The following is a 22,956-nucleotide window of genomic DNA, read 5'->3' as shown; positions in this document are numbered from 1 at the left end:
TCTGTTCAGATGTTTTGCCCATTTTAATTGGGTTGATTTTCTCATCGTTGAGTTGTAAGAATTATTTGTGTATTCTAAATATGATTGTATATTTGTATATTCTAAATGCAAATTCTCTACCAGATATATGTTTTTGCAAATATATTTTCCCAGTCTGTGCCTCCCCTTTTCATTTTCTTAAATGCATCTTTCAAACAGCAGAAGTTTTTAGTTTCAATGGAGACCATTTAAGCATTTTTTGAAAAAGTAATTTGTGATTTTTATGACACTAATTTTATGATGAAGGCTGGGCAAATAGTACTATTTCCCAAAATGAGAAAATCAAGGCCAAGAGAGTCAAAGTGACTTGGCTCAGATTACAGAAGCTTTTGGTTGTAGACCTGGTTATAATGCAGAAATCTTCAGGCTTGTGTCCTCAGTGGTGCTGGGCTAATTTTCTCTACCTTCCTCCTTTTTTCCTGCCACCTCTTAGTCAAAAGACCAGCCAGATTATGGAATGTATTCCCGGATCTCCTCATCCCCCACCCACAGCCTCTATGTCTTTGTGAGAAACTTTGTGTGCAGAATTGGGGAAGATGCTGAGCTTTTCATGTCTCTCTATGACCCCAACAAGCAAACTGTCATAAGGTAGGTGTGTTCAGTATTGCCTGACTTCTGTGTATATGGGAGGTTGAAGTTAGCAGAGCACAGAGCATCCTTTTTATTCCCGCCATCACTTGTGGAGAAATGCCCACCTGGAAGAGAAACTGAGCCTGAAAATGTGGAAATAACTTTTTATAGGATGTACCAGTCAGGTGGAAATATTACCACCAAATTTTTCCCATAGTGCGGTTATGGTTACACAGTAGGGTTTTGTAAGTAGGTTTGTGATTCTGGAAAACAACCAGAGGTAATGAGATTCATACAGGTGGCATTGGATAGATTAAAATTCATACTTTTAAAATAGGAGATGGATAGGGGGATGGGTGAAATAGGTGATGGGGATTGAGGAGGGCACTTGTGATGAGCACAGGGTGATGTATGGAAGCATTGAACCACTAGATTGTGTACCTGAAACTATTGTAACACTGTGTGCTAACTAACTGGAATTAAAATAAAATAAAAAAAAAACAAGTAAAAAATAAAAACAGAACAAAATAAAACAAACAAAAACAAAATAAAACACAACCAGAGTTAAGAAATGAGTGGTGAGGGCGGTACCAGGTTAAGAATGTGGGCTCTGAGATCTGCCTGAGTTCACATCCTGGCCCCACCATTTACTCTTTCTTAACCTCAGGCAAATTGTTCATCTTTCCTAGCCCTGAGTTGCCCATTTGCAAAATGTGAGCGCCAACCTCACAGGGTCATTTCTTTCAGATATCAATGAGAAGCACAGAGCCTGGCACGTGATGCTCCAAGAGGCTGTGGCTGTTATTATTACTACTTTAACTGGTTGCTCTTGAGAACCCTTGGGTGCCTCAGCTTGACGAAGTGAACACACCTTTGAGAATCTCCAGGGAGGAGACTCTGGTATACCTCCAGCCCCCACTACTAGGCCCCTGGCCCCTGCTTGTGGTTTAGACCATCCTTCCAGGTGGTGACCCTGCTGGTCTCCTCCATTGGGGTTTTGGGCCAATACATAGTCCCATATTTGAAGGCCCAGTTAACATAATGGAAGAAAGCTGGAGCATAATTCGTCTGCCTTTATGGAGAAAGTGGTGCTTCTCTAGCTTGGTTGTTATGATTAAATGAGACCATGTACAATGCCTAGTGAAGAGGAGTACTTTAGAAAATAATGGCTTTTCTGGAGACATTTGTGAAACATGGAGGAACTGTTCATCTAAGGAGAATGAACTGAGGTCTGTATGTGATATCATTTAATTCCCTTTACTCCATGTCATTTGGGTGAGGAAATGAGGCTTGGGGGTCAAGTGACTAGTCCAAAGTCATACATATGTATTAATGGTGGAACTGAGATTTCTACTCAGGTCCATCTATCTAACTCCAAAGACAAGCTAGTTCCCACTTTAGTATGTCACCAAGGAAAGAGTTGTATCAAATATCCTGAATGGTTCTCATCAGAGTGTCAGCATTGTCATGGTAGAAAGCTACTCTTTATAGCAAACCTAAATCCCTAACATTAAAGAGTCAGCCTAATTCACCTGGTGGGCCTCAGTGAACACTGGAAGTGAGTGTCCCTTTTCCCTCAGAACCCACCTTGAAATGGTCTGTGTGTCATAGGCCCCTTGCCATTCCCTGTCAGCTTTTCCCAAGGTGCCTGTGACAAAGATCCTGAAAGTAATCAGAGGACCCTTCCTGCCTCTCAGAAAACATGTTTCCTTATATTCGAATTGGCAAAGGTGCCTGGCCTACTGGCCTATCTAAGTGATGGATGACCTGAGCCAGCTCTGTAGAAGGAGGCAATGGATCAGTGACAAGGCAGCTCTGTTCCCTGATGTGCCATACAGGATGATATGCTCAATGGGGCATGCCTGAGTGATGTCTCTGAGAGTGCCAGATATACAGGGAAACCCTCAGGAAACTGAGAGATGAGGAAGAGAGGGAAAAAAAAGGGCAAAAACCAAAAGAAAAAAAATGAGAGAGAGAGAAGTAGAAAACAAAGAAAGATGAGAAGAGGCATGATACAAGAAAGGGGCAGGGGAACTTGAAAGCACTCCCTATGTCATTCTGACTCTGGACAGCTGTTTTTTCCCTAAGAAATCAATCTTCTCCCCTCTTACAAAGCAGGTTGACATAAATGAACCAAAGACAAGTTAGGGCATTCTCAGTGTGGCCCAGATGTGAACTGGGAACAATTTGGCTGAGACAGAGCTTTCAATGTTGGGATAAATCATGGTCCGATTCCAGTGAATGCTTAAAGAGAAGTTTGGGAAATCTAAGGTAAATTTTTGTAGGACAAAAAAAGAAGCATCTTAGACATCAAGCCAGTGGCAAGGCTAATTTCAAAAAAAAAAAAAAATCTTGAGGAGGAGTTGGGATGGTCCTCCCCTTCCTTGGAGGAGACTGTCACGTGCAATAGATCTTACCTGGCTCGGTGCCAGGTAGGCCTTTGGTCTTACCACCCAGCTCTTGCTGGGCATGGATGGATAGGGCCAGCTCAGCCCTCTAAGTTGCTTTTCTTATTTATTGTATTTCCCCTAGAAGAAAATTGCTAGTGCCTGATGTTTAGACCTAACAGGCTGGTTCTAACAGGCTTGTTCATCTTTCCTAGCCCTGAGTTGCCCATTTGCAAAATGTGAGCGCCAACCTCACAGGGTCATTTCTTTCAGATATCAATGAGAAGCACAGAGCCTTCTCTGTTGGTCATGCTATATGTGATCAAAGGTCCTGGGAAATACCCAGGTATTTCACTGTGACATTCTGGAGATAACCAATGGGAAATAATAACAATTATTATTTATTTATTTATTTATTTATTTATTTATGTATGTATTTATTTTTGTATGGAACCTTGGAGGCTTCTTGGTTAGTTTGCTGAAATTTCCACTGAAATATTTAGAACTTACTAAGGAAAGAAAGAAAGAAAGAAAGAAAGAAAGAAAGAAAGAGAGGAAGGGAGGGAGGAAGGAAAGAAGGAAGGAAGGGAGGAATAAAAAAGAAAAACTACATTTAACTTGATTGAATTTTAACCAGTGGTTAATCTAGAGCTGTGTTCATTTTGTTATCAGTGCCATTTCCCCCTTGACCTTGCTTAGACTACTCTCATCAGTCTTCTAGAGGTGAGTAGAGAGAGAGTAACAAGACATCAGAGAGAACAAATCTCTAAAAACAAGGGGCTTCCCTTAACTTTGTTAAATTCTTAATATTCTTTTTTAGGATGATTTGGTTTTTGAGCTTTACTTTGTTTTTATCCTAATTCAAGATAATGGGCATTTATTTAACACTAACTATATATACTCCTGTATGGCATAGCAAACCTTATGACTCAACTCATCAAACTACTAAGTTTCTCCTAATTTTCCCAGTGTGGCTGGACTGACTAGTATGTACCCCACAGGGTGGGTATGGTTGCTAGAAGATGTAAGATGGTAAATGATCATATGTCAGAATTGTGTGACTGACTCTCCTAAAACCCTTCAGGGGGTATCCATTACTTTTAGGATCAAGTCAAAATCCTTGGGTGACCTACAAGGCCTACATGGTCTGTCCTCTCTAATTTTTCTCTTACCACTTTCCCCTTGGATCTGGTTTGTATTTATTTTTATCTTATTTTATTTTATTTTATTTTACTTTATTTTGTTTTGTTTATTTGTTTATTTAGTAATGTTTATTTATTTTTGAGAGACAGAGAGGCAGAGTGCGAGTGGGAAACAGGCAGAGAGAGAGGAAGACACAGAATCCGAAGCAGGCTCCAGGCTCTGAGCTGTCAGCACAGCTGAGCCTGACGCGGGGCTTGAACTCATGAACTGTGAGATCATGACCTGAGCCGAAGTCAGATACTTAACTGACTGAGCCCAGGCACCCCTTGGATCTGGCTTTTAGGTACATCAAGCTCCATTCTGCCTCAGGGCCTTTAAATGCATGTTTGCTTTGCCTGAAACATTTCTCTTTATCTTTTCCTGACCGACTTTATTTACATGTCATATCCTCAGCAAAGACTTCCCTGAGTACCCAGACTAGGACAGACTTTTTTGATATACATTCTTGTAACACCCTGAACTTTGTTTTGATAGCACAATTGCATATAAATAGTTGTCACAACTGCATTTAGATAGTTATTTCAGTGTATCTCAGATAATGACTAAGGCCATCTTTGGCCCATCATACTGTGACATTCCATTCAAGAAAACAGTCCTATGTCCAATGGATCATTTTAAAAAAATTCAAGTCTTTATTCAGTCTTGAAAAGGGAATGAGATGAGAAGGGCAAATATATTCTTAATGTCCAGCAAAATATACCAAAATCCTTTCCTCCTCATCTCTTCCACTCTTAATAATGCTACAGAGAATGCTGCTTCTCTTCAAAAATATTAGGTAGCTGGGCCAGAATTTGCTTAGCAAATGGGGGAGGGAAAGAGACTATGAATGCACACATGTTATTGATTCTTTGCCCCCTGTCTCTGTTAGTGGTGATCTGTTAGAGGGAGGGACCACATCTGTCCCAAACACTACCGTGTCCCCAGTAGCCAGCATGTGTCAGGCACACAGTAGAGGCTCAGTGAATATTTTTTCCAAAGCAGTGTTGAGCCCCAGGCAGTAACCAGTTGCCACTCTTCTTCCCACAGTGAGAACTACCTGGTGCGATGGGGCAGCAGGGGCTTCCCGAAGGAGATCGAGATGCTCAACAATCTGAAGGTGGTCTTCACGGTGGGTGTACATTCTTCTTGTAGCCATCTTCCACACTCGCAAGGATACAATCTTGGAAATGAGAGGCTGGCCACTTGATCAGGAGGGAGCATGACCTTGGGGCAGATTTGTGTTCTGGGCTTTCTGGAGAGATTCAGAACAGATGGGGGGGCCGGGTGGGGGGGGGGGGCGGGTGTTGTGTGCCCTAAAGAAGCTATTAGGGAGGTGGGTCTTCCCCTCTCTATATCTTCTTCCCTCTTTCTTTCTCACTCATGTGCACACTGAGAATACACACAGAGCGCTGTGTAAACAAGCACAGACTCCTTCCAGCAATAATGTCTGCGTGAACTAGATACAGCAGCTACTCTGATTTATCAGTAAATTCATTGGTTAATCTGAGTTCCTTTCTTTGGCTCAGACTTTCTAAAAACCTTTCTAAAATGTATCCGAAAAAAAAAAAAAGAACTCCTAAGAACATTGGCTGCCTTGATAAATTGTATATTCTGAATAAAATTAAGTCATAGATGACTAAAGATCTTAATGGATCCCTGAGATCATTCTTCTAAAAACCAATACTTGCTGGGCAAGACACATGTAGAAATGTTGAAATCAATTGTTAGTTGGATGACTTATTTCTGAGAGTGAACCTGGCTTTTTAGTTGTGGGAAGGACAAATAGTGGAAATCAGAAGATAAGGGTTATTATTTTTAACAAAGACCTTTCTCTTGTCCTATTTCCATGAGGGTGTGTTAAGAGTGTTATCTTAAGATACCTAAGGATACTGGTGTTCTCTGCAAGATCCTTTGGAGAGAAGAGCATTTATGAGATTTTTCACTCTGATGCATGTGTTAGCAAGGAAAATTACAGAGGAGGAGTCAGGGAGGGATTTGGGCATTGGCCAAACCTATGAGTTTGATCCAGGAGTGACCGACATGCTACATTAACCTACGTTGCTCTACAATAATTTTCCAGTTACAGCCCATTAAGTGCAATGTCTCATGTTATGTCACAATTAGATTGGAGTGCAGCTGATTTATTTTGTTTGTTATTTCCTGAAAAATGGGCCAGAGGCATGGAATAAGATCAGAGTCCTAATTGCTTAGACAAAGTTTTCCTGGCATATATAAATGTGTCTCAGTCATGTTTATCTATTATTAGTTAGAAGGAGGAGCCTATTTATTTTCTTGATAAATAGGAAAGTCCCATAGGGCCTCCTGATTAAACCAGGAGACAGATGTTTCACGAGAAGGACAGGGACAGGGAATCAATCAGTGGTTCATTTTGCAGAGAACCAATTCATGATGTAAACATGCAGGAAAGGGCATCGGTAAATTTGTGTCTCTCAATATTAATGAGAATGTGATTCTGCTTGCATGGAATTCTGCCTGGGCTTCTATGTCTTCTCCCCACAGCAAATGAACTTGGGAACCTTCGTTGACTGGTTCAACAGGCTGATATTTCTCTGTCTTGAAATGATGGAAGTCTTCATTTTGGGACAAGGAAAGTCATGATGCTCTAACTTCTTTTATTGATTCAAGATCAATTCAATGAGTACCTAACATGTGCTTTGTGCTAGGTATTGGGAATATAGCATTGAATAAGCTTATTGAACCTTTCTATCATGGTATGATGGGGGGAATTCGGAAAATAAAGAAATGAGTAAATAAACAAGAAAATGTCAGAAGGCAATCCATGCAATGCAGATAATTAAAACAGGATGATATGATGGCGTTTGACTGGGACTTACTTTCAATTGGACATTGAGGTGATATTTAAGTTAGAGATGAGATGAGACTTGGCAGGTATGTGCCTTGCTGGCCTTATTTATTTTTCTCTGGATGTTAGCTCTTTCTAGTTTCTTCTTTGAGGGCAAAGCCCTAGGAGCTGGCACATGAGTCGGGCCAATGGTGAACGTCCCCTCTGTCTCTTTTATAAGCATTCAACCCCTTAGATCTGTAAGAGGAAGGCAGAATATACTACCAGTTTCTCTAAGAATTTGCCCACTTTGGGGGTTGTTGCTAACATACAGGAAACAAGACTGAACAATAAAAGGAGTACTAATGAATTACTAAATCGGGTGACACATGTTTTAAGTTTTATTGCACTGCCTCAACTTCCCTAATATGTCTGAGTTTTATAAGGTCAGAGTAAAAATGAATTAGAGACACCACAAATTGGAACACAGTTCTGAGGAAGGATCACACATTTATACACTCTCCAGAGAGAAACAATGTGTTTGAGCATTTTGCTGTGCTTGCATGACATATTAAGATGGTCTGGGTGCCTGGGTGGCTCAGTTGGTTGAGCATCCAACTTTGGCTCAGGTCATGATCTCAAGTTCATGAGTTTGAGCCCTGTGTCAGGCTCTGTCCTGACAGCTCAGAGCCTAGAGCTTGCTTCAAATTCTGTGTCTCCCTCTCTCTCTGCCCCTCCCCCTCTTGCATTATCTCTCTCCCTCTCTCTCTCTGTCTCTCTCTCTCTCTCAAAACCCACGCGCCCCTATGTTTTTAAGTTTATTTATTTATTTTGAGAGAGACAGAGACATAGTGAGTGGGAGAGGGACAGAGAGAGGGAGAGAGAGACTCCCATGCAGGCTCTGCACTGTCAGCATAGAGACTGATGCAGGGCTTGAACCCAGAAATCTATGAGATCATGACCTGAGCTGAAATCAAGAGTCATACACTCAACCGACTGAGCCACCCAGTCACCCCAGCTTAATTACCTCTTGGAAGGCCCTATCTCCAAATACATTTTCAGGTTCTGGGAGGATAGGACTTCAACATATGAATTCTGAGGGGACATAATTCATCCCATAACATCTAGGGAGGATCCTTCAGGTGCCAGGGTCTTTGTGACTCTGGAATGCCTCTGAAAGATACCAAACTAGATGTTTCAAAAATATGAAAATTTCTAATGAGAGAGGGGAAGTAATTAGGGATGAAAATCATTATAAGGGAAGCAAGCCTTGAGCTCTTAAGGTTGGAAAGGATTTGGATATATAGAGGAGTAAGAGGTAAGTATTTGAGGCAGAGGTGTGGACAGGGGGCTTAGGAAGAAAGATTGAGTTGAAAGTGAGCATTGTGTGTTTGTGGAGCAGTAACGGGATCTTTGTGACAAAAATAGAGTACTTACATGCAGAGAATAGTGGGGAATTGGTCAGGTAGGACAGCTGAAAATATATTATATCTGGGACCTTTCACGTCAGCTGGGGAAGATTAGCACTAATAGGGTAGGAAATAGGGAGCTATTAAGGTTGTTGCGGGGAGAGAAATGAAATAATGAACATGGCTTCTAAAGATGAGTTTTTCAGGGATATCAAGGTGGTTGGGAGGAAGGAGGCAGGCAGGCCAGAGAAGAGGCTTTCCAACCATCTGCATGTAAGATTATTGGGATCTCAAATTCAGTTGCCTATAGGGCAAGGCAGAAAATACAAATGAGTGGCTGAGCTTCCTTAGCCAGAAAGCCCCCTTCTCCCCTAACTTTCCTCTCCCCTTGCCCAGTAGAGAGACTTTGAGGAGAGTCAGGGAGCAGATGTCCATTCCCTCAGCAGGTGAAAGGACAGCCCTTGTATCAGTCAGAGTTCTCCAGAGAACCTGAACCAATAGGATATATATGTAGGTTTATTCAAAGGATTTGGCTCACAGGATTGTGGGGGCTGGCAAGTTTGAAATCTGTAGGGCTGGCCAGCAGGCCTGAAATTCAGGCAGGATTTCTTTATTACTGTCTGGAAGCACAACTCGTCCTTCACTGGAAAACCTCAGGTTTGGGTGCTAGAGGTACAACAGTGAATAAGGCCTCAAGGCCTTCAACTGATAGGATGAGGCATATCTACATTATGTATGGTAACCTCCTTTACTTAAAGTCCATTGATTATAGATGTTAATCGGGCCTACGAAATACCTTCACAGAAGCATTTAGACTAGTGTTTGACCAAGCAACTAAGCACCATGGCCTAGTCAAAGCTGGTGCATAAAATGTAGCCATCACGGGGGCGCCTTCGTGGCTTAGTCAGTGATTTCAGTTCAGGTCATGATCCCAAGGTTCGTTTTGTGGGGCTGAGCCCTGTGTTGAGCCCCATGTTGGGCCGTGAGCTGACAGTGTGCAGCCTACTTGGGATTCTTTCTCTCCCTCACACTCTGCCCTTCCCCTGCTCACTCGTGTGCATGCTCTCTCTCTCTCTCAAAATAAATAAATAAACTTAAAAAAAAAAAATTAACTATCACAAGCCTGAAGCAGGAAGGTGTGGACTACATTGGGACCATGTTTTGTCCCCAGAAACTCTTCACACCCCCATGCTCTTCTTTCCACACCATACAGACTGAGAGCCTGGGGATGGCTGCTTTGCCTGGACCCTGGCTCTTATGTGAGCTGACAGGCTATTCCCAGTGCATATGCCTATATGAGGATTAACTTGGAGGAAAAGCAGCTATTCCCTAGTGAGGCCAGGCCCAGGATTCTCTGCTCAGACGCCAACAACTTGCCTTGATCCCATCTGGAAGGGGGTTCCAAGAACACTGAAGCTTTTAGATTTGAGCAGGACACCCAGATACTGAGGTGACCTGGGTGGTTTTCCCTCCCGTGTATCTTTCTAATGGGGAGAGAGATATTTTGTGGTAGTTAGGTTTATGGACTTTGGTGTTAGAATGACTGGACAGTGTCTCCAAGGACTAAGGTCATGACCTCTGGAAGCCCCTTGTCTTCTTCGTGTCTCAGTTTCCCCCTCTGTAAAATGGGGTGCAAAAACAGTATCTACTTGAGAGAGTTGTTAAGGATCAAACAAGATGGTGGCATGTGAGAAATACAGCACCGTGCAGGACACATTAGTGTAGTTCACCGGTTTCAGTGTTCTTCCTTCACGGCACACACCTGAGGGCACTTAGCTGTCCCCCTTGAAGTTAGCTGCGGCTGCCTGCCTTGCTTTGGTCATTGAAATGCAAGCCAAAGTGATGTGTCTTGTCTGGGTGGAAGCTTTAAGACCAAAAGGTGATTCGCCACATTTCCTTCCCCTGCTGTGGGGACAGTGGAAGCACCTGTTCTGAGGAGATGGCTCGCCCTTCAGCTAGAGGCCCAGGGTGGGTAGTTGAGCAAGGTGGGAGATGAGTGGGTGGGGGGCAGCTGTTTGCATTTGGCATTCAGCCTGAGCTAGAAGTAAACTTCTCTTGTCTTATAAAGCTCTGAGATGCTGGGATTACTTGTGCCACAACAACCCATTCCTGATTGATATACATACGTCAGGTGCTCAGTGAATGTAACTATTGGGAGCTTTCCCTCTTCCTTTGGCATTCTCCCTCAGTAGTGCTGAGTAGTGATGAGACAAATGAAGTCATTTGTAGCAAAAGCTATTTTGGATCCATCAGCTGGCATATAGGAAATGTTGCCTGTATGACTGATATTGTACTTCTATCCTCTTCTCATTGGTTTGAAATTGAAGAATGGGGATTGAATACCAGAGACCTGTCCCTCAGTTTCCTTTCTAGAACTTTCTAAAACTCACAGTTCTTATCTATGGAATGGGTGTATCGTCTTGTTTTCAGCCTTTCCTGTGACTAATTGTATGACTGGTCCTTGTACACTAAGTGCTAAATACATCTGCCCCAGAATTTGCTATCACTAGGCTTCCTTTTCTACTTCTTTAGACACATGGTAACTATTAATTTCCTGCCCTACAGGACCTCGGAAACAAAGACCTCAACAGGGATAAAATTTACTTGATTTGTCAAATAGTCCGAGTTGGGAAGATGGATCTCAAGGATACTAATACAAAGAAGTGCACGCAGGGACTGAGACGGCCCTTTGGGGTTGCAGGTAATGACACACTACACACCATTAACTTTTACTGGAGTGCACATTTTATATGGCTGAATTTTAAAGATTCTTTCTTTCCCTCTCCTCCTTGCCCTCCCCTCCAAAAAACAATTTTATACCAGACAGCTCCTAATACCTACATTTCTGGTGACTAAATAAAAATAATTGGTGGCCAAATCCAGATTTATGATGAAGGCAGTGAATAATGGATTCCTCGTGTCTGCAGCAGAGTGTTGGGAGAGCATTGCAGTCTGAACATTTGGCGCCTTTGCTCCCCAGCGTGGTGAAGGAGGAATAGTTCGGGTGGGATCTAATTATGAGGCACAAATCACTTTTAAAAAATATCCAGGACAGGAAATGCAGTTACACAGAATGAGTCACTGGCCACACATCTAAATTCTAGATGGAAGTGGACGTTTGGAGAGTTGGTGTGACCAAATGAGGTTGCTTTAGAGCAGCCTCACCTCCTCATTTTTCTCCAAGCCTTAGCTCTCTCTCGGGGTTTCCAAGGCTTCATCATTCTTTAACCACTTTTATGGTTTTTGTTATATTTAACTATAACTTGCATTATTATTTACCTAATATATTTTCTTTTAATTAGCCCACTTTAAACTAAAGTACACTTTTTGGAAGACCATTTAAATACCTGTGAAAACAGCTATTTTATATGCCAGTTTTATTTCTTTTTATTAAAATATGCTTTTTTGCTTTCTGTTTTGTTTTGTTTTTTTGGCTTTTTATAATGAGAGAAAGTGCAAAAGAGTGGGGGGGGGGGCAGAAGGAGAGAGAGAGAGAAAATCCTAAGCAAGTTCCAGGCTCAGTGTGGAACCCAACACCAGGCTCAATCCCCCAACCCTGGGATCATGACCTGAGCTGAAATCAGGAGTCAGATGCTCAAATAACTGAGCCACCCAGGTGCTCCTAAAATATACTTTTTAAATCATGTACCATTTATAATTACTCTGTATCATCTCTAAACCCTGTGTTTCAGGTTCTCCGTTCAAGATACCCCGATCTGCAAGCACAAACCAGCTGGCTCTCCAACTAGTCCCCTGGCACTGCTTGCAAAGTGGTGGAGTAGATGAAGTTAGCTTATAATGACCTAACTGGTTTTTTTTAGCCTGGCATTGTTGCTAACTAGATAGTTAGGTGACCTTGGCAAGCATTTTCCCCAGGGACTTAGTTTCATTATCTGCAAAATGAGAGACTTGGACTGATTGATCTGTGCCCTGCTCTGAAATGCTGATGTCAGGATATTCCTGACATCGTAGTGTCCCTGTTAAGGCAGTGAGGGTTCTTCAACCTTACCTCAAACCGTGCCTTTGTCCTCAGCTGTAGTCGGCTTGCTCTTTTGGCTTCAGGTGAAAGCAATTTGATGTAACTGAAAGGTTCAGGCATAGATTGCTTCAGGTATAGCTGGATCCAGGAACTCGAATTTATATCTCATTATCTCTCAGCTCCTATGTCCTCTTGCTGACTTATTCTGAAGATGACTGTCCAGTTAGTTGGCAAAATGTGGGCCATCTGTTCCAAGCTTGCATCTTACCAGTTTAGTAATCTAGCGGAAAGAAAACACCTCTTTCCCATTAGTTAGTAGAAGCCCCAGGAACATAAATGTAGGCAACATGCTCATTCCTGAAGCACTTACTCTGGGCATGGGGATGTGGTCCTCTGACTGGCCAAGTCATATGAACAACTCTGGAGCCAGAGGGAAATTGCTACACCCAAACCATGCTCACTGAGAATGGGCTAGGGGGGGTGTCTGTTGATCACAGGAGTGGACAATGGATTCAAATAACAGTTCCCCTTCCTTCTGTCAACTCCCTGACTCCCCTCTTCAATTAAATGCAGTCATTGGCTGATTATTATCCAGACAGTTTTAATGGGCTTGAAGTGTTTGAGGTATTTCATGTCACTAGGGTTTTGGCTATATTTGACTAGCTGTTCTCCATGCCCCTCCCCTGCCCTCACCACCATTTCTATAATCCCCTTTCTAATTCAGGAGTTCTTCACCTTGGTTTTATGGGCCTTTAGTGGCTAATTTGAGGTGAAATTTCAGAGGGTCCAAGATCCCTCTGGAATTGCAGGGTTCAAAGATCCTGCAGTTAAGTGTTCGTGCATATGAGCATGTTTTGAAAAGGGAGCGAGTAGATTTCATTAGATTCTCAGGTCCCATAGGGAGTCCTTGTGCTTGGGTTTTGTAGGCACAGTAGACACCCAATATATCTATGTCAAATCCAATCCTGCTTGTTTAATTTCATAGACACTCTTCTGATTCTTTTCTCTTGGCTTCTGCTAAACCACAGTCTCTTGGATATTTCTGTGGCCTCCTGACCCCCCAACCTGCTTTGCCCAGAAGTGCTTGCCAGGTGCTACACATTATGAACCCTTGCTGTCTGAGTATTGTCTGATTCTGGTTAGCTTGCTTTTCAAGACTTTCTGACCCAACCTCTCTTATCCTATAGTCTCATCCCATTGACATCCCTTCCTGGGAGCAGGAGAGTGTAAGTCATTAATTCTTTTTTCTTTCTTTCTTTCGTCCTTTTTTTTTTTTTTTTTTTTTTAGTTATGGACATAACAGACATCATCAAGGGGAAAGCAGAGAGTGATGAAGAAAAGCAACACTTCATTCCTTTTCACCCGTGAGAGATTTTCCATTTCTTTCCCTTCTTTTAAAACACACCCTTCCTCATTGAAGGCTGCTGGAAAGTAGGCTGTAATTCCCTGAGTTGGCGATGGTCCCATTGGGCCTCCCAAGAGGAGGGCAGTAAAAGAACGAGTGTGTCTCTGTGCCAAGGCACTTGAGACCAACCTGCTTTTCACATATTCGTTCATCAACTGTTCTGTATTTGACAGAGTTTGACTGACATCTGGCAGAGGGCTGGGCACTGCAGTAGGCATGGGGCACGAAGTGGTTAATAAGATAGACGTGGCCTGTCTTCTTGGATCTTAATTTTGGGGAATTAAAATATATTTTGGGGAATATTTTGGGGAATTGATGGGGAATTAAATAATCAACAAAAGATTAATGCATTGATTACAAGTAATACAAGAACCATGACTCTGTGAAGCAATAACATATCAAGAACATAGAACAGAGAATCGTTACCTGGTTCTCACGGATGGAAATATCCATAACTTGAGAGGAGGGTAGTGAGGAAGGTAAATGTCCTTTTCCTGCTCTGAAAAGGTGTCTGTAAGAAAGCAGGACCTCCAGTTTGAGAATGTTGTCTTTACTCTGTTACCCCAAGGATGTCCAGGGAGTATGGTGTTTTGTTATTGGCGATGAGGTCAGTGACTCTCATTAAAGCCTTTGCCACCTTACTGAACAGATGTTCCTTTTGAGGGCTTGGGAATCCTTCCTTTCCAAGAGTCTTCCTAGGGAAAGAAAAATGGCCTCTACTTATAGCAATGATGTTCCCAAATCTCCGAGCCATGTTGCTTTGTGGCATTTCCTGATGGCATCTATGCTGTCTGAGCTGGCATGGGCAGTCTCACTTTTCACCTAAGGTGTATGGAGGGCCTGGGTAACTTTCTGGAACACATGGAACCGCAAGGTGGGAACCTTATTGACAGCGCCGCATAAGCATTTTGTGCTTTCTTTTCCTTCCCAGAGTGACAGCTGAGAATGACTTCCTCCATAGCCTGCTGGGCAAAGTCACGGCCTCCAAGGGAGACAGCGGAGGGCAAGGTAAAATGCCACAATGTGCCCAGTGGACTGGGCTCTGTCTTGGGAGCTCTTGATTCTTTGGAAAACAGTTCAAAATCCTAAACCCTGGGAAACATAGCCTTCCTTCTAGACAGACCATTGTGAAGAATGGAAGCATGTGATCTGTGGAGATGGAAACCACATCTCCTGAATCTGGGAGGCATGTCCTAGTGCCTAGAGGAAGAGGGGAACTGATATATCCTATCTCTTATGTGTCAGGCACTCTCATATATCTCCTTAATTGATTTAATTCTTCCCACATTCCTGTGAGATACGTGGTATCTACTTCACTTTACAGAGGCTAGGCTTAGAGAGGTGGGTTAGTTTGACAGAAGCTGACATTGCTAGAAGGCACCAGTGGGATTCAAACCCACAGATGTCTGGCTGCAGAGCCCATCTGCTTTCCACCTTCCTTCCTCCTGGGTTGGGTCACTGCTTCTGAGATTGTTTCTCTCTGCTTCCAGTGGTGTCCTCCAGAAGGAGCTCAAGGGGAGAAATGGTGGGGGTTGGGGGTGGGGGCAGCGAGACTGAGAATACCTTGAAGTTGCCTCTTCATGGTGAGTGTTCCCTTCCAGGCCTCTGGGTGACCATGAAGATGCTTGTGGGTGACATCATTCAGATCCGCAAGGACTACCCACACCTGGTGGATAGGACTACTGTGGTGGCCAGGAAGCTGGGCTTCCCAGAGATCATCATGCCAGGTCTGGCCTTCTCCTGGGGTGGGGGAGATCTAGCTTGTCACATCCATTTTCCCTTTAAAAAGTCAACTCCTTACTTTTCTACTACATCTTTTCTGTTTCTTTCCCTGAAGGTAACCACTGGAAATGATTTTTGTATATCCAAAAATCTTCCAAACATTCACGTAATAAAGACAAACACATAAATATACACACATGCACTTTTTCCCCTCACAATGGGATCACACTTCATATGCTTTATATACCATTACTTTACATACTTTATATAGAGTTCTCTGATTTGCTTTATCACTTAATAATTTATCATGGACATTCTTTCTACTTTACTACACATTGAATAATTCTGTTCTTTTGGGGAGGATATGTCATTCTCTTAAATTTTTAAACTATTTTTTTTTTATTACCAGAGGACTCCATGCTCATTGTGAAATGTTAGAATAGCATGAAAGGGTATAAAGTGAAATGTTAAAAGCTCCCTCAAATCTTTGTCTCTAGAAGTAACTGCTATTAACATTTTCTGAATGTGTATATAATAAAAAAATAAATAAATGAGATGATATAATAACATTCTTCTGAAACTTCCCTTTTCATCTTAATCCCGTCTTAGACTTGCATGCATAGCTGCTCTCACTTACTCCTCCTCCTCCCCACCGTGTATAGCGGTCCCCTAGGGGCCTGCCCTGTGGTTCATTTGGACCTGCTTTACCTGTGACATCAACTCCTTGTGCATTCCCCTGTGGGGCTTTCCGTTCTGATTGCCCCCCATTCCTGAACACCTCCTGACCCTCCTTCCGTGTTCCTTGGGGACTCGAAAAGGCACTCTATCTTCTGCACAGTGAAACATTGTGTGGCTGACTGTGGTTGCTGTTCACGGGCCAAGATCAGCTCCATTGGAGCTTTCCTTTGCCTTTCCAGAAGGTGTCACTAGAGGATGGAAATTAAATGATTTTAATGGGGAGAAAAACAGCCAATTTTGACCATCCCGCCTACCTTTTTACAATTGATGTCCTGGCGTTCGTCCATCCCCTTTTTACCTATCTTCCCAGCCTCCCTGATGAGGAAGCAATGCTTTTTTCAAGCATGTCTGATCTTGATTTCATTAGAAGATGTCAAGGCAGGGCACTTCCTCTCAGGCCCCCACTCCCTGTGCTTCCCAGTCAGTGTCTCTCCTGCGGCACAAACACCAACTCTTGTCTCTCTCTCCCTCTGCCTGCAGGGGATGTCAGGAACGACATCTACATCACTCTCTTACAAGGAGACTTTGACAAGTACAACAAGACCACACAGAGGAATGTTGAAGTGATCATGTGTGTGTGTGCAGAGGATGGCAAAACGCTACCTGTAAGGACCCCTGCTGCTGTCCCGGGTGCCCCGGCCACCATGGGTGCTTCTGCTCTCAAAGATTTGCTTTTCTCATCCCAATCTACTAACTGCCAAGAGCCTTTGGGATGCCTTGAGTAACATGATCTACACCTTTAGAGCTTGGTTAGCATACTGGCCCATAGTAAGACCTTGTATCGTGTTGTCTTTTACATCAAAGCAGTTTTTCAATGTCTGTCTCTCTCCTTTCATAATCCCTTTTTCTTTCTTCTATTTCCTTTTTTTTTTTTTTTTGCTTGACCTCAGCTTATAGGTCAGTTTTTTGCTGTTAAAATGTTGTTCACATTGAAACTTGAGCTGGTTTATTCAGGCAAAATCCATGACAAGAAAAAGGATCAATACAGAGCCTTGGGCTAGTGTGGAGACTCAGGATGGCCTCAAAACAGACATTCCCAACACTTAATCCAACTCCCTAGTGCTCAGCTAGAATTCTGGTGGAAAGCCTTATTCGTAAATTGGTCTCCAGAGGGCCAACACAGTGTATTCAAGAATGCAAAGCACATTGCTATAAATATTTATACAGCATATGTCCTATATAATATTTGTCATGTGTGTTTACATTTATTTACTTATATTTCCTCAAAGGTTGTCAGCAATTGTGTCCAGTGTGTGGGAGGGCTCTGCTTCTCCATTTCTCCTTTTGGAGTACTGAGCTGAAAATAAAATCAGCTCTCAGCAGCAGTTTCAGCGTGGGCAAATATTCCTCTTAGGCCACAGTAGGTGATTAGATAGCACAGTACCGTGGGGGCGTTAAGTATTGATAAGTCATCTGCTCTAGCCTTGGGGCCTGGGGCTCAGGCAGATATTTCTACCCTCTACCTAAGAACATAAATGGCATTCACAGGGGAATTACTACGTGCCAGGCACTGGGATAAGTATGATGCATTGCCATTATTATCCCCATTTTTACAGGGGTGGGGGCAACTAAGACTTCAAGTGAAACTGCTTTTCTAAGTACATAAGTACTAAGTACTTTTCTAAGTACATACATAAAGTTAGTATATGGTAGGGATGGGGTTTGGTTCCAGGTTTCAGGCCCTCTTAAATACTTCACTATAATGCCTATCCATTAAAAAAAATCCTCCAGTTTATTTCTTATATCAAAAAATGATGCTAATAACCACTTCTTTCAGATTCTGGGAAGATTAATAATTATTTTTTAAATTTAAAGAAAACCCCAATTGTCTTTTTTGTTGGTAAAGACTGGCCCCATTAATTAGTATCTAGCTGAGCAAAAATCCAAGTGTTTAAATCATCCTCTTCTTGTTGGTTCTGAAAAGTAAAATAAGTGAGAGACATTTTGCTCAAAAGATCACAAAAGAAGAGCGGAGGGCTTTTATCTGAAAGGGAAATTGCGTTTCACGAATGTATAGACCATTGCTTTGAAGTTATTTTTATCCGACTACCTGTTGAAGAACTTTTAAACCTCAGCTTCATTTTTAAAAACACTGATATGCTCACCTTCAGTGTTGTCAAAGGACAAATTAGAAGGAATATTTAGCAGGATTGCAGGCATCGAATCTTGCTCCTGAACCATTCTTCTACCTCTGCCACCCTTTCCAGTCACACCCGACCAGGCTGCGCAAACATGCTCATCAAAGATGAATATATAAGCAGGTATTCTGGGGGCTGAAATGGAGAGGTAACTATGGGGCACGGTGATAATTTGCAGTTTCCTCTATTAGGGAAGTTATGGGGGAGTTCAGTTGACTGACTATTGAAAATTGCTAAGGAAGCCTGTGGGAGGCTGTTCTTTCTTTATTTGCAGAAATAAATATTACTGCCTAATTAAGTGTCAGGCAGCACACTCAAATACTTTTGATACTGGTGGGTTCCTGTGGAAACAGTTGCCTTCAGAGATATCTATTTCTTTTCCCGCTGCAGGTGCACACTGCCCTTGGCAGAGCAGGGCCAGAGGACAGAGTAAGTTACACATGTCCTTGGCCCACTTTGGGGTCTCAGCAACCTTTTACAGGAGGGCCATAGCAGAAAAGCTAATGCAGTGGACTCTGGGATCAAATAGATCAAGTTAAAATCCCAACCTCCCTTCCTAGTAGCTGTATAATCTTGGATAAGGTTTATTTGTCTATAAAAGAGGAGTCATAATTTCCTCCTCACAGGGTTGCAAGTTAAACAAAATGGTAAGGGTAAGGCACCTGGTATGCAGTAAATACGCAGAAACAGGAAGGGGGGTAACATTCAGAGACGGGCGAGCAATTGCAAGTTGATGCCCTGACCAGGAACTGAGGCAGTCAGATGGTCACTACAATGAGGATGGATGCCTGAGGCAAGTTTAAGGAGAAGCAAAAAGGATTAGATGCCAGGCTGAGAAACCTGTCCTCTTCTGAGCTCAGCTAGCCAACGGGGGTAGAGGCAGGCATAGAGGACAGCATAGTATAGCAGTTGAGACCATGACCTCTGGGGCCAGGCAACCAGGCTCAATTCCCAGTGTAGCCTGGATTAGCAGGATGACCTTGAACAAATTACATCATCTCTCTATGCCTACAATTTTCTGTCTGAATCAGAGACTGCAGCAGTTGCACCTTGCTTTTGTGAATATCAAATAAGGTGATCTACATAGTAAGTGTTCATTAAAATTAGTTACTAGAAAGGTATAGTACTCTTCTGGTTTAATTCTTGCCTTGTGGCTGCTAACTGGCATCTTCCTGGCATGTGGCTTTGTTGGTGTAGAGCACTCTCGTTCTCAAAGTGCGTTTGCATCCATGGTGTCATTTGTTCCTCAGGTGATTACTATCAGGTAGACAGGGCCTGTGTGAGGAGCCTGATTTTTCCTCCTGCTGAAGTGTGTCTGCCAAGACTAACTCAGCATTAAAGCCCCCAGGCTTCCTGATTCCTATGCAGGTTGCCTTCAAGTAACCCGAAACCTACTAGGAGTTCTTACTGCTAAATGGGTACCGTGGGGGTGGGCAATGGGGAAAATTATTGAACAGGCTTACTTGAGACATTTACAAATCTATATTTTCTCTAAAACCAGGCTCAGTCCCTGGTCATGATTCTCGACACATGTGGAAACATTCAGTTTTATCTCGGAAGGGTTGAGAGTGAGGGTCTTAGGCCTTTCTCAGAGTAGTACTGAAACTTTTTTCTACAGCCTTAGGCCATCAAAAGTTTTCACCATCAAGATAGTTTTGTGGAATTCAGTTGCTCGCCATACAACAATTTTACTTTCACCAGAGATATATATGTATTTTCAGATTTTATAAGCTACATGGGATTCGCTGCAGCTACAGAAACTCTAAGCCCATAAACGTCACTAGATATAAATCATGGGAGGCTGGAAGGTTGTTATGGAAGGAACACTGGACAGAGAGTTAGTGGGTCGAGATGTGTGCTAGCTCTGCTACCTTTCTGGGCAAGTGACTTAACCTCTCAGGGCCTCAGTTTACTCAGTGTTGAAATGTGGATAATAGCAGTGATCATCTGAGGTGGTTATGAGGATTGGATTAAGTGAGGTAGTATGTATGAAGGGTTCAGCATAATGCTGGACAAAAAGCACTCTCTAAATGGTTAGAAAAACTTTGAAAGTATGTTTATAGGTCAGTGCCTCAAAAATTTCTGTAAGCCCTCATTCCCTTCATTCCATTGAAAACCAAGAGAGTTGTCTTCCTTCATTTTTAGTTCACTGGTTATTCTTGGGTTTTTTTGTTGTTTGTTTGTTTGTTCTTAGAGGTAAGTTCTGAAAGGATGCTATATCCTTATTTTGAAATGGGTTCAGTTGGGTTGCAAGTACCCTCAATCATTGTTGCCCTACAGTTTGGAAGTAAAGAGGGAGAATTCCAGGGAGAGATTCTACTTCCCACAAGTTAGCTTCTCTTGTTGGGGGTCCCAAAGTGCTTGCATGTGGCCAGTTTGGATCATTTAGCCTGGTGGTGATGGTAGAGGGGATTTCAAGGATCCATTGGTGAGTTGGATGGAATCTGTAAGAGGCAAGGAGTCTGTCATCCTAAAAATGCCCAGAGACACACAGTTTTGCAGTTAGGGAGCCTGGGGCTCTAAAATCAATCCTTTTGTCCCTACATCTCTGGAGACTAGAAGTAAATAAAATTCTGTTGGTCTGGTATAAAACATTTAGACCCTTTCTGGGTGACCCTAGCTAAAATCTTGTTTTGGGGCCAGACAGCTAGAATTAATACAAAGAGATAGAATTAAGGTGCTAGCACACTCTATTAGCAGATCTTCCTTATTACTCTGAATGTGATTTTTATGGCAAATGCTAAATATCCTATAAGGTATACTTGCTCTGTGCTCATTCTCTGTTTGGAATGTCTTTCCCACATTTCTGCTCAGAGCCAACTTGGAATCTTTCTTCAAGATTCTCAACTGTCATCACCTCCAAGAAATCTTCCCTGAATCCTCAGGCTACACTTAAGTGTCTCTTCTCTGTGCTCCACTGTAATAAATACATATGTCTGCCATTACATTGCATTTAGTGATTTGTCTGCTTATCTAAAGATCTCTCTGCAAAACTGTGAACTCTCATGTCAGGTTGAATATCTGACTAATGCCCATTTCCCAGTGCTTGGCATAGGCCTGATACTAGAAGATGCTCCGTGACTGTGGGGCTCCCTCTGCCCCTGTATCTGTCTGCAACCCATGCTCCCTCTCATCGCCTAGCTTCTGTGTTAGCATCAGAAATACATCAGAATGAGCTGCTGCTTGACTGATCTGAGCCTGTTTGTAAACTTTGTGCACATTCAGATTTAAGAAACAAATAGGATTAATAAGACTGGCAGCATGCAGTAACTCCAAGGCTGGTTACCATTTACAATAAGTCAGTCACGTCAGCGCCTGGTGTGCTCCAATGGTTTCCAGAATGCAAGTAATAGAATTTCTGTAGTTAAGCAGCTGTCACTCCTGGGGCCAGGGATGTTCATGTATAAATCTGTAATTTAGAAGGGTACCTGGCAGAAGGTTTGGTGAAGGGAGGGTTTTCCAAGACCCTAAGGCCATTGTTGGCCTTGGAACCAAAATTGCCCAAGCACAGAAAATGGCAGTTCTATAGTGTTTTGTTTTGTTTTGTTTTCTCTTTTTTTCCCTCTTGGATCAGAATGCAATTTGTGTAGGAGCTGGGGACAAGCCCATGAATGAATATCGGTCCGTTGTGTACTATCAAGTCAAACAACCACGGTGGAATGAAACAGTCAAGGTAATAATAATAATAATAATAATAATAATAGCAGCACACATGTATTTAGGGGCTCTGAGACACCTCTCTAAGACCTGAAGCAATACCCTAGTGTGTGTCCAGTGGTGTGTCAGGGAGTAAAAATGGTGGCCCAAAGCATGAGCAACCTGCTTCTCTTGATCACCCTTCACTGACCCAGGACCAGCCACTAGAGAATTGTCATATGTTCTTCTTGTGGACAGTGTCTAGCCTACCAAGTTATGTCACTCTACTCAGCAGTGAGGAGCGACAGAGCTTGCAAGCAAATGTGAGGCTATAAAAGACCACTTGATGCCTGAAAGATATTCTCTTGGGAATATGTCTCAGACAAAAGTGGCATTAATCACAAATACTCACACTACCAGATTGTCACACTAAGTGGAAGGGAATATCATGCATTGGAAGAAGATTTTGGAATTAATTCAGTGAACAGGGAAGCTTGAATATCTCTACCTTGTAATTAGTAGCAGTCTTTATTCGCCCTGTTCTCTGAACCCAAACTCAAGATGTTCGTTTAACTTCCTTTTCTGAGATAGCTACCCAGAGCTCAGTGGTTCTTGCCCTGTCACTTATATTCCTGTTTTCCTCAGTGGGTCTCCCTAAATTCACTCTCTTCAAAATGACCTACCCAACTTCAGGGTCAGAAAGCTATTGGATGGACCAAGTTGTTTTTCTCTTTTCTGTGTTCTCTTGTACACTAGTTATTTCCCTTTGCTAGCCCTTGTCAGATGGTTGTTAAAATATGCATCTCCCCATGTGAACCATAAGCTTTTTGAGTTGCAGGGCCTCTGCCTTACATAACATGGCCAGCATATCACATGACCATAGCTTGGAGTAGCCATTAAATTCACAGCAAAAGAATGAATTGGACTGCAGTCGTTCATGAGGTTCTC

At 42.6% G+C, this 22,956-nt stretch overlaps 1 protein-coding gene across 2 annotated transcripts in view; it reads left to right on the top strand.

The window, feature by feature from the left end:
- The window catches only part of DOCK2 (dedicator of cytokinesis 2), a 422,335-nt gene that overhangs the window by 55,182 nt on the left and 344,197 nt on the right, over nt 1-22,956 (top strand). For both annotated transcript variants that reach the window (XM_047853312.1, XM_047853320.1), the window contains exons 8-15: nt 473-627; nt 5,226-5,307; nt 10,956-11,091; nt 13,658-13,733; nt 14,706-14,782; nt 15,376-15,501; nt 16,715-16,839; nt 21,947-22,045. In XM_047853312.1, coding sequence (XP_047709268.1) covers nt 473-627; nt 5,226-5,307; nt 10,956-11,091; nt 13,658-13,733; nt 14,706-14,782; nt 15,376-15,501; nt 16,715-16,839; nt 21,947-22,045 — 876 coding nt within the window. The remainder of the gene's footprint in view (nt 1-472; nt 628-5,225; nt 5,308-10,955; nt 11,092-13,657; nt 13,734-14,705; nt 14,783-15,375; nt 15,502-16,714; nt 16,840-21,946; nt 22,046-22,956) is intronic.

This window comes from Prionailurus viverrinus, chromosome A1 (genome assembly GCF_022837055.1).
Source record: "Prionailurus viverrinus isolate Anna chromosome A1, UM_Priviv_1.0, whole genome shotgun sequence".
NCBI classification, from domain to species: domain Eukaryota; kingdom Metazoa; phylum Chordata; class Mammalia; order Carnivora; family Felidae; genus Prionailurus; species Prionailurus viverrinus.
Note: the sequence above shows the minus strand (reverse complement) of the source record. Positions and strands in the feature narration are given on the sequence as shown.